General features: G+C 41.8%; 1 protein-coding gene across 8 annotated transcripts in view; it reads right to left on the bottom strand.

Moving 5' to 3' along the window:
- TECRL (trans-2,3-enoyl-CoA reductase like) overlaps positions 1-7,642 on the bottom strand; it is a 119,942-nt gene extending 112,300 nt beyond the window's left edge. For 2 of the 8 annotated variants that reach the window (XR_012645495.1, XM_074993912.1), the window contains exon 1: positions 7,316-7,620. Coding sequence is in view for 7 of the 8 variants with exons in the window: in XM_074993912.1 (XP_074850013.1) it covers positions 7,316-7,549 (234 nt within the window). In the remaining variant the exon portion in view is untranslated. Of the gene's footprint in view, positions 1-7,315 lie in introns of all 8 variants that reach the window. The other 6 variants (XM_074993908.1, XM_074993907.1, XM_074993906.1 and 3 more) reach the window with 6 other exon arrangements.
- Positions 7,643-12,308: the final 4,666 nt, after the last annotated feature.

The raw sequence follows: 12,308 nt of genomic DNA, 5'->3' as shown, positions 1-12,308 counted from the left end.
CAGAAGTTTGCAAGAATGCTTATCCCCTTGCAGGCTAACGCTGATATACACTGAAAGCGCTTAGGGTACGTCTACACAGCAACGTTATTTCAAAATAAATGTAATGCCGACAGACCCGGGTTGCCGGCACCAGGGATAGAGGCACTGAGACCTCATCTGGGGTGAGTGGAGTCTCTGCTCTACGTAGAGGAGTGCCTCAATTTACATGAGGGTTATGTTCCCATGCACCCTTGCGTAATTTGAATTTTGCGTAAGTCAGGGGCAGCTTTTTCCCCAGCGAAACGCACATTCTAAAGCCAGGGAAGCAGCAGGAGCACCTGGAGCTCCTCTTGGAAGGTAACTCCTGAGCTGGGGAAGGGACAGCTGGGGAGGGTTAAGTCTGGCAGAGGGTTGGGGATGTGGCAGGGGGGCAAAGGGATTAAACCTGAGGTGGGCTGGGGATGGGGGGAGTTGAGCCAGGGCTGCATGCAGTGGGGGCAGTTGAACCGGGGACATTGAGTTTGAGCCACACGCAGGGGTGGTGAGCCAGAGCCATGCTCAGGAGGTGAGCCAGGCTGCGGAGGGGTTGAATGGGGGCTGTGCACGGCGGTGGGGGATTGAGCCAGAGCCACAAGGGTGGGTTGTTGAGCCAGAGCCATTCTCAGATGGTGAGCTGATGGGGGGTTTGAACCAGAGCCACGTGTGAGGGGCAGTGAGCCTGAGCCAGAGCCACAGCTGTGCATGGGGGTTGGGGGTGTGCCAGAGCCATGCACAGGTGGTGAGCGGGCTTGGTTCAGCGTGGGAGGTGAACTGGGGATGCACAGGGCTGGGGGTGGGGGGTGAGCCAGGGCTAAGGGGAAGCAGGATTTTGAGTTGTGCTTAATTTGCATTAATGTGAGTTAAGTGCAACTCGAAATCGCGCATTTCAAGGGTTTACTATAACTATGTGGCATCAATACAATGCAACTGCTATTTCAAAATAGTCGGCTTATTTTGAAACAGCTAAACCTCATTCCGTGAGGAATAACACCTATTTCATAATAGCTATTTTGAAATAGGGGATGTGTAGACAGGGAATAGAGCCTATTTCAACATATGTCATAATGCTTCCAAAAGCTCTATTTTGAAATCAGCTGTACTGTATGGAGACACTGTATTTCAAAATAGCTGAGGACTTTTTCAAAATGTTGTTTATGTGTAGCAGCATTATTTTGAAATAAGCTATTCCAGAAGAAATAAGGTGCTAGGTAGACATGCCCTTTGGGACGCAGACGTGTAGAATGAAATTCCTAACAGCGTCCCAAGAGCTGAGGTATTACTGTTATTAATGGTATACATCACATCTATGGCATAAATGCACCTAAGCAAAAGGTATAATCAGTGGAATCAACTCTTGTGATTTTAATATTAGGTGTTTTGTTTTTTTCTCTTTTTTTTTTAAAGCCTCAGCTCTTGGGAGACAGGATTATGTGAGAATTTCAACTTAAAAAAAAAAAAATCTAGCCTTCATAGTTTCTGAGAAAACCCTGCAACCTACAACCTCAGAAACCATAAAATAATGTAAAACCCTTGCATTTACTGTGATTACACTTCATGATTTTTAAGCCACAAGGTGAAGGGGGTGTGATAGGCACCCAGACACATAACTTTTTAAATTGGGGGGGTTGGCACATCTGCATTACACTTACCCCTTCTTTTCTATACCTTTCCTTGCAGAAACTTTGTTCTTTGTATAACTACAAACTACTGGAATCTTTTCCCACAAAGATAATAAAAGAAAGAAGAAATCAGTCAACATCACCATATTGATATATCTCATTATCATTATTATTTAATAAAAAGAGTGACCTAAACAATATCAAACCCTTTTTGGGCTAGTCACTCTGCATCTGTGCACTAATGTGAGATTACAGAGACAAGAAAAAAGGCAATATAAGAACATAAGAACATAAGAATGGCCATACTGGGTCAGACCAAAGGTCCATCCAGCCCAGCATCCCATCTGTCGACGGTGGCCAATGCCAGGTGCCCCAGAGAAGGAGAACAGAAGACAATGATCAAGTGATTTATCTCCTGCCATCCATCTCCTGCCCTTGTTCAGAAGGCTAGGGCACCATACTTTATCCCTGGCTAATAGCCATTTATGGACCTAACCTGCAAAAATTTATCATGCTCTTTTTTAAACCCTAATAGAGTCCTGGCCTTCACAGCCTCCTCGGGCAAGGAGTTCCACAGGTTGACTGTGAGCTGTGTGAAGAAAAATTTCCTTTTATTAGTTTTGAACCTACTACCCATCAATTTCATTTGGTGTCCCCTACTTCTTGTATTATGGGAAAAGGTAAATAATTTTTCTATATTCACTTTCTCCACACCATTCATGATTTTATATACCTCTATCATATCGCCCCTCAATCGCCTCTTTTCCAAACTGAAAAGTCCCAGTCTCTCTAGCCTCTCCCCATATGGGACCCGTTCCAAGCCCCTAATCATCTTAGTTGCCCTTTTCTGAACCTTTTCTAATGCCAATATATCTTTTTTGAGGTGAGGAGACCACATCTGCATGCAGTACTCAAGATGTGGGCGTACCATAGTTTTATATAGGGGAAGTATGATATCTTTTCTCTTATTATCGATCCCTTTTTTAATAATTCCTAACATCCTATTTGCCTTACTAACTGCCGCTGCACACTGCGTGAATGTCTTCAGAGAACTATCCACTATAACTCCAAGATCCCTTTCCTGATCTGTCGTAGCTAAATTTGACCCCATCATGTAGTACGTGTAATTTGGGTTATTTTTTCCAACATGCATTACCTTACACTTACCCACATTAAATTTCATTTGCCATTTTGCTGCCCAATCACTCAGTTTGCTGAGATCTTTTTGTAGTTCTTCACAATCCCTTTTGGTTTTGACTGTCCTGAACAACTTGGTGTCATCTGCAAACTTTGCCACCTCACTGCTTACCTCATTTTCTAGATCATTGATGAACAAGGTGAACAGGATCGGTCCCAGGACTGACCCCTGGGGAACACCACTAGTTACCCTCCTCCATTGTGAAAATTTACCATTTATTCCCATCCTTTGTTTTCTGTCTTTTAACCAATTCCCGATCCATGAAAGGATCTTTCCTCCTATCCCATGACCACCTAATTTACGTAAAAGCCTTTGGTGTGGGACCGTGTCAAAGGCTTTCTGGAAATCTAGGTATATTATGTCCACTGGGTGCCCCTTGTCTGCATGTTTATTAACCCCTTTAAAGAATTCTAATAGATTAGTTAGACACGACTTCCCTCTGCAGAAACCATGTTGACTTTTGCCCAACAATTCGTGCTCTTCTACGTGCCTTGCAATTTTATTCTTTTCTAGTGTTTCTACTAATTTGCCTGGTACTGATGTTAGACTTATCGGTCTATAATTGCCAGGGTCTCCTCTGGAGCCTTTTTTAAATATTGGCGTTATATTGGCCGTCTTCCAGTCATTTGGTACCAAAGTGGATTTAAAGGATAGGTTACAAACCACTGTTAATAACACCGCAATTTCACATTTGAGTTCTTTCAGAACCCTTGGGTGAATACCGTCTGGTCCTGGAGACTTGTTACTATTCAGCTTATCAATTAATTCCAAGACCTCCTCTAATGTCACTTCAATCTGAGTGAGTTCCTCAGATTTGTCACCTAAAAAGGCTGGCTCAGATTTAGGAACCTCTGTAACATCCTCAGCCGTGAAGACTGAAGCAAAGAAATCATTTAATCGCTCCGCAATGGCACTGTGTTCCTTGATCGCTCCTTTTATATCTTTATCGTCCAAGGGCCCCACTGCTTTTTTAGCGGGCTTCCTGCTTCTAATGTATTTAAAAAACATTTTACTATCGTTTTTTGAATTTTTGGCTAGCTGTTCCTCAAAATCTTTTTTGGCTTTTCTTATTACATTATGACACTTAATTTGGGAGTGTTTATGTTCCTTTCTATTTTCCTTTCTATTTTCTATATAGTTATTCTCATTTTGCAGAAGGGGAATTAAGGCACAAAGTAACTCATGAGTTACTCAGTATCACTTAGGAAATCTGTCTGATCAATTGAATCTGCATCTTCTAAATCCCACTCCGTTGCCTTAACCATAAGATAATCAACATCGCTATCCAGCCTAGTGCTCTATGGCACATAATCCTCTTAAGAATGCACACATCTTTGATTAACTTGAATGAGATTACCATGCAAGTGTATTGACAACTAATGCATTGGGTAATATTGCCTGTTACGTATCTTCAAAGGAATTAACATCTATTTACACCACCAATGTCCATAAAGGTGAAAGAATAGAATCACAGAATCCTAGGGCTGGAAGGGACCTCAGGAGGTCATCTAGTCCAGCCCCGTTTCAAGCAGGATCAACCCGCACTAAGTCATCACAGCCAGGACCTTGTCCAGCCGGGACTTAGAGGCCCTTGTTCTGGCATTAGAGATTTAGCCTGCTAGTTGGATTAATTAAACTGGGAATGTTACATGTGCATTTGCTCAGCAACATATTCTGAATTTCTAGCATTTCGCAGGGACAGAATAAGAAAATATTTTTATGTATGTGTGTTTTATATATCTATCTATCTATATATATGCATGCATGCTTTCTGTGCGTGCCTGTTATTAATCGTGACAAGAAATAACTACGTGCAGTGGTGAAAAGTGAGGCTAATGGTAATTATACTAGAAATAGAAAGTCGGAATTAGGAGTGTCATGTTAGGTCTGTGTCCATGCTACATTTAATTAAGCAGCAGGTTCTGTGAAGTGTAGTAAAATATTCTTTTGTTTCTGTAATAAATTGTGAATTCCAGCTAGCACTCACGTCTATCAATGCACCTCTTTCTCTCATTTATTATCTGTGCCTCTGGAGTTGATTCAAATGGTGTTTTCATGGCCTGCGGCGGGATTTGGCCATGCACATGAATGGGAATCGAACATCCAAACCCCTTTAGGCAGCTTTGGAAACCTGAGTCCTGTGTTATTTTTTCAATGATCTCTATGTACGATTCCTGGTGACTGGAGGTGGGGGTTGGGGGACGCTCATGGACACAAATGCACAGGTGTCCCCTCCTCTCTGACTAGGGGTCACAAGGGCATGAATTCTGTTGCTATCTCTGTTATGGAGCATTTTTTTACTTGTTTTTTATGGAAAATGTCACAAGCCTCCCTCAGGTGTGACATGGGTTATTATTACGATGCCCGTCTTGAAGAGAGGGATGCTAAGGTAGGGGGGTTAGATCACAAATAACCCCAAAAGCCATATAGCAGAGCCCTGTTTGTTTAACCCTCCACTAACCAGCTCTCTGTACTAATGAGAGACCCAGCGTACACAGATCCAGAAGTGGACTCTCACTCCAATGGCCACTAGATCTTGCTGCTGTCTTGTACTTTCCCATTCTCCAGATTATCTGAATTCTTGATGATCTGATCTGGCTCCAGCCCCTATTAGATTGGATAATTGGGGGTCTGTTGAATCAGGACTAAAACGAAACCCTCCTTATCCCCCAGGCCAGTAGCTCATCCAGTATGCCACCACAGTTCTGGTTAAACAAATCATTTAGGGTGGGATTCTGTGGCTAGTACAGTAAATTCCATTAAGTGGAACTGCAGATGAAATTAAAGTTAGGTAAATCCTTCCATTCTATTTTTTGGATTGGAGCCTTTATTCAGTAAAATTATTTCAAAACATTATTATTATTATTATTAGAGCTCTAGTGAGTTCTGCAGCATAGACATTTATTTATTTATTCAGATTTTTTGTTCAATATTGCAAAATATTTAATGATCAATACCACTATGATAAAGTGATATATTTATTTAATATTAACTGTATATCCATATTGCAGAATGCACTTGAAAAGACCATGAACACTGGGAATCTTTTGGTTTATCTCAGTTAGCCCATGTAAAAGATGTCAGAATAAGTATCTTCATATGTCCAAGCTATTTTTTCCAATGCGGGCTGGGGGGAGGGGAATGACTGGGGAAGATAATTAGCCATTACTGTTCAGTCAAATAAGAAGTCTCACAATTCCACAGCACCATGTTAATGTTATATTCTCAGCCTACAGAAATATTCCAGACACAAATTTTCATAGCAAATTAAAATAGCTCAGGTCATTTGCTTGTGTACACTGTCATAATTCCATTGTCTCAGTGCTGGTTTTGCCAGCTCTTGGTCTGACCCTATATTTATTCAGTGTTAATAAATAGCAGCGTATGTGACAGTAGCCAGCGCTGCTACAGAATATCGTATGCTCCTCTACTTATATCCCATATTTGCAAAGACCACAGCTAAGTCAAACCATGGACTCAGCCACTCCGAGTCCACATAGTCATGTGTTTGCTGTGCAAAAATGCATTATCCTCTTTTGCCCAAAAGCTGTGGGTAATCCAGCCCCTCAATCTGCAAAAGAAATCTGTGGCGAAAATGTTTATTTTTAAAGATAGTCTCTTGAGATGTTTTCTTAAGCCTGCTTTTACTTATGTGGTGAAATCCAATATTACCCAATCACTTCATCACCCGTGTCCATAACTGGAATGTAACTTAAGCCCCTGTATGTATGTCATTAACACAAAAATCTCTCAGAGGTGTAGCTGTGTTAGTCGGTAGCATCACAAAAAACAAAACAAAAGAAAACAAAACAACAAAAACACAAGCAGTCCTGTAGCATCTTAAAGGTTAACAATTTATTTATTAGGTAATGAGCTTTGGTGGGTCAGATGTGACAAATCTGAAAAAGTGAGTCTTACTTGCAAAAGCTCATTAATTACCTAATAAATAAATTGTTAGTCTTTAAGCTGCTACAAGACTGCTTTTTTTTTCTTTTGTTTTTTTGTTTCCAAAAAATTACTCTTTGCCAAACTGCCCGATGTGAAATTCTACTTGGGAAGCCAGTGCCTATTTGGATAAATGGGGTGCTGTTGGATGCATTTGGACACTAGAAAGTATCTGCAGCAACTCAGGTCTTTGCAAATATTTTATACAAGTGAATGAACTTTTCTAAAGTGACTGTTTATGTATTAGCCCTGAAATAAGCATTGCAATTGCATAAACTTTTAAGACAGAGATAAAGTATCTGCTTGAATCTGTTGACCAGTCAGCAGATATAAAAAGCCCATATGTACTGATTGAGTTGTAAAGGTTTTGGAAGACAAGGAAACATACCTAAGGGACTGTGAATATGGAGACATTCTGAGTATGGCTCAGGAGGGTGAACAAGATTAAACTCATGTTAGACTAACCTTACACTAGAGGAAAAAGTAAATCATAAACATCATCTTTTGAATCACACACACACCAGGGTGCACTCACCTTATCCACCACGCAGATCTGCCTCTTAGTTTGGGCATCAAGGATTTCCACTTCAAAGTAAACGACTTTTGAATGTCTGAGTACAGGTGGGGGTCTGAGATGGCCAGCAGAGAGCACGAGCTGAGACAAATTGAAAAAAGACCTCATGTCATTCTGGGAACCCTGCTGCGTGGCTCCATGCACAGCAAAGTCCTTCTTGTGTTCTGGAGCGTTTGGTTTATGCCTCCTGAACATCGTGTGACCCAGCAATAGCAACTGTCATGTCGACACAGGACACTTCCAAGGGGAATTGTGTCCTCCCTGAATCAGTTAAATACAAGCATGGACTGCTGAGACATGAAAGGTCAAGTGGCATTCCATTTTCAGAGTCCAGTCTTATTTCACAGGACTGAAAACAATGGCTCTCTAATCCAAGTCTATATTTAACTTGCTATTGTGATGTGCCATGCTGCTGCTTTGTTATTTTTTTCAACAGCATTTGAAACAACACATCCTAGTAGTGGCTTTATCTTGATTCTCTAATGTGACAAGTCGGACCTTGAAATTCCAGGGCCAGAAAGGCATCAGGAATGAAATGCAATGAATTCCCTAGTTATCTGTCAGGATTAGATGTTTGAACGTGCCCTTGTGTGAAAAATACGTGCAATGTCACCTACCCTAGAGATGGTTGCTGATGCACAAGGGGAAGTTAAAACAACAAAATGCCAAGAGTTCATCAGCTGAATTTGAGAGTTGCTGACATATCCCAGTGGTAGAGAAGATTTGGCATTTGGCTACATTGAATGCAACACATGGCATGTTACATATTCAGAGCAGAATTCTCTCCTCAGCTGCCTCAGTGCCGCTGAAGCCAAAGATATGATACCATTGCAAGTCTCTGTTTCAGGAAGGCATTCAGACTCAGAAAGAATGACATCAGTGGGACTTTTCATGTACCGTACTCCAAGTTAGGTACATGCTTAAGGACTGCTGGAGCCTGGCAATTTGCACACTTCCCAACCTACATTCAATACAGTATTCACCTTTGATTTTCTGATGTTCCACACTGAACTAACAGAGGCCTCAATTATTTTAAACAAAGGTCAGGTTAAAACAACCATGTTTCAGTCATGCTCTTACTTGTGCTGCAGTCAGGGCCACCCTGAGGGGAAGCAGAGCCCAGGGAAACCCCACCAGTGCCCTGGGCAACCCCACTGTCTACCACAGTCCCTGAGCCTTCTCCTGTTCTGTCCCTGGCCCCCTCCAAAACCAGACTGGCTGGGGATTACATGGGACAAGGTTCTGTTACCATTGAAACAAACCATGACGTAAACATAATTTGGCAGTCAATTAATTATTTTGCAGAATACAAAGAAGCACTTTGCAATTTCCAGGAAATTACTGGAGAATGCATTGAAATTAACATGAGAGTTTCAAAGATACCAAAAATGAAATTTCTAAGCTAAGGCCTTGATCTTTCAGAAACTTGTCCATACACTTATCATTACACTTGTGAGTAATCCAATTGGTTTGCTTATGACAATCTACAGTACAAAATGTCTGTTAGTCTATAAGGTACCACAGGACTTCTTGTTGTTCTCTACAGTACATACAGCTAAGCGCATGCATAGTTGCAGCACTAGGTCTGTATACATTGGTTTCTTGTTATAATATTAATCTCACTTTATCAGTTACAACCAAAAGAGAAAGAGATATGGGATTGAAAGTTGATTAAATGGGACTTATACCTACTCCCATGGATATAAATGGTTTGCCTTCAGTGGAAACAGAATGAGCACATGTAACAGAAATACATACGTACCGATAACAAGAATATAAGAGACGTTACTTGATCTATTATGGAATCTTACTCCTAGTGTGTAGGACTGTGTAGGTTAACCTGAATCCAGGCAGAAGAAAGGTAGGAATACCCCAGGTATCACACATGGACTTATCGCAGTACCTGTGTGCTCTTATTGCCTCGTACACAAACCGTGTGCTCATTCCTAAAGCTGTTCTGCAGCCATCATAGAGTCTCCCGTTTATTTCAACAGATGTCGGCAAAGCCCCTTGAGCTTAGAATGCAGATACATGTGATTTTGGGTAGAGGTTAGAAATAAAGGATGAAATCCTACCCCTCCCCCCAAGTCAGATAGTGCTTTGCCATCGATTTAATGGGACCAGAGTATCAGCCGTGCTATCAGATATCGCTGATAAGGAATTTCAGCCTGTAACTGAGTTATGATTTCTAAGGGTACGTCTCCACTTGCAGGTGAGGGTGTGATTCCCAGCTTGTGTAGCTGTATTTCTTCTAGCGCTCACCGAGCCAGTGTGCTAAAAATAGTAGTACAACCAGGGCAGCAAGCTCTCTGTCTGGGTTGAGTACACATCTGCCCAAAAACTGTGGTTAGGTACCTCATATAGAAAAACTACTTCCTGTGCTACTGCTGCAGCACTCAGGGGAGCTGAAGGGGTGGACCCAGTGGGCATCCAGCACACAGTGCTGGCAAGAACGCTCTGTCTGAAGCTCTGGATTGTGCTTTGTGGGGCTCCAGTGGTGATTAAGAGGACCTAGGGATCTGGATAATGCAGTGGCAGGGATCATTTGGAGTCACCAGAACCCAGGGTAGTTGTCTCTGTGTTGCCCCCTGCCCCCAATCAATGGGCCTAACAACAGTCAGTGAGAATTAGTACAATACATCCAATTGAACTGAAAATGGCATGCCCAGCTCCAAATGTAGACATAGTCTAACGCTTACAGAAAGAGTTAATCTGGAAACAAGATCTATATGTATCCTTAGCTGTGTTTACTTATCTAGTTCTTATATTAGTCCTCAGCACAGTATCATAGCCTCCCAAATCAAACATCTACAAAAGAGATATTTCTCTGTTCTTAACCAAATGGAAAATTACATTGTGATGGATGACGCGGTTCACGTTCAGCTCAGAAACTCGGTAATAAGTATGACATGAGCTACAATCCCAGAGGAGTCAACACGTCAAGTAGAACAAATACAGACAAATCTGATAAAATTTAGTCTAACTCTTTGGCTCACTTGAAAGCAGAGAGATTGGTGTTAACTGTAGTGGCCTAAATGAAAATTCAGGAAAGTCAACAGCACAGAAGAACGCACAGTCAAGACTGGCTGGCTTTATGGGAGGTAAGCTTTAGTCAAACACAAGTTATGAAGCTCAGTGCGGGGATAATTGGATGAAATTCTATGCCTTTTTCATAAAGGTCAGACTAAACAAGCTTGTCATCCCTGATGGCCTGGAACTCTCTCTATCTATAAAATACAAAATGTATCTTAACCAACTGCTGCTGAGTTTTTGATTACATTAAAAATGACGGACCTATGAAAGAATGACAGCAATAATTAGATCAGATTCACTTACTGGACTAGCAAATACCCTGTAAAAACATAGGTGCCCCCATTTAAAAATGAAATACAAAACTTGAAAACTAGAACTATAAAACCTTTGCTGTTTACGCTGAAAAATATCCCTTGACTTCCTGGATATATTTAAATTACATTAATTTATTATCTGATATTGACAACTGAACCGTAACAGATCAGAATTCATTGCCACCAAATAACATGCACAGATTGTTCAAATCATATTACTTTAACACTCCAGGGTGGCAAGGTAAGCCAAGACTATAGATCAATTTTGTGTTGGTAAATTAGGTCAAGACAGATTTGGTGTATATCAGCACAGCCCCCTAGAAAGCAATTATGCTGATTTACACCAACTGAGGATCTGATCCCCTCCTCTTCATATTACCTCATGGGTGTAAGACTTGGAATGTAGCATCTTGATAGCAGAAAGTGTACGAGGTGAATGGAAGCTTCCCTTCCAAAAATAAGGTGCATAAATGACAACCCAATGCATAAAAGGCCATTCATGTGTTCAAGGCTGTGCTGCCTCTGCAATCGTCATCTCTGTGTTTTACTATTGACTTTGATGTAAATTACTTAGGCCCAAACATGCCCAGGAGGGCGGGGGATTACTAGCCAAATTTGACATCTCTGTTGGCAGTACAGTGCATGCACCTACTTCCCAGCCAAAGACTGGTGGAGGGGTGGCCTGGAGAAAGACCAGAGGCCTTCTAGGGAATGTCTCCAAGCCTACAGAGTACAAGAAGTTCTTTGGAGAGCTTGGGTCACAGCTGGTATTGCCACTGTAAGCATGATGGTTGGCAGGGCCAGTAGCCATTGGCTCCCCAATCCCACTTCACTGTGGAACTCTGGGAGGAGCTAACGAGCATGTAACAGGAATCAGAGGCACCTCTGCCAGCTTCCAATCTCTACACCTTTTCCTGCCACACAGGGCAGAGCTTGGAAGGAGCACACCAATTCTATGCTTCTGCTCTCAAATCCCAGCCCGGTTTGCTTGCCCCACATAGCTATTGGGCATCACAAGCTTTTATGTAGCTTTAAGTGGGACTGCTGCCCACCACACCATTTCATGGGGCCACAGACTGACCACAGGCTCCTGCTGATTGAACAGTTTGATTTTTTACACACCAAAGGGATGTCTGCAGCCTTCTAATATTAGATATGTATTTGGTAATTGCAAGGAAGTGTCAGGCCTGATGACGGGTTCGAGGGGATGAAGGGGACAACAATTTGAAAGGGCCCAGAGGTCATAGCTAAAGTGGTTTTGGGAGTGAAAGTCAGGCAGATTACAACCACACACATGTAAAGTAGGAGGAAATAGAGTATGTAAAAAGTTTGTGAACATCCCCGCGGTAAACATGTATCGCATTGCACTGTCCTTAAAATAGGGGTTACAAAGAGTCTGGCTTGACATTATTTATTAAGGACCATCTCATATTCACATGCATTGCAGCTCCTGTTGGCTTTTTACTGAATTAAAAAAAAAAAAAAAAGGCTGTTCTCAATATTTTGGTCGCCGACCCCTGTCGCAGGGGGAAGATTATTTCTTAGTGTCTTTGAATGGTGCCTCGCATGCTGGGGCAATGATCTCAGCAGCAGCACTTTACCAGAAT

The sequence above is a fragment of the Carettochelys insculpta genome, chromosome 4 (genome assembly GCF_033958435.1).
Source record: "Carettochelys insculpta isolate YL-2023 chromosome 4, ASM3395843v1, whole genome shotgun sequence".
In the NCBI taxonomy this organism is placed as follows: Eukaryota; Metazoa; Chordata; order Testudines; family Carettochelyidae; genus Carettochelys; species Carettochelys insculpta.
The sequence above is the reverse complement of the archived record's forward strand: the minus strand, read 5'-3'. Positions and strand labels throughout refer to the sequence as shown.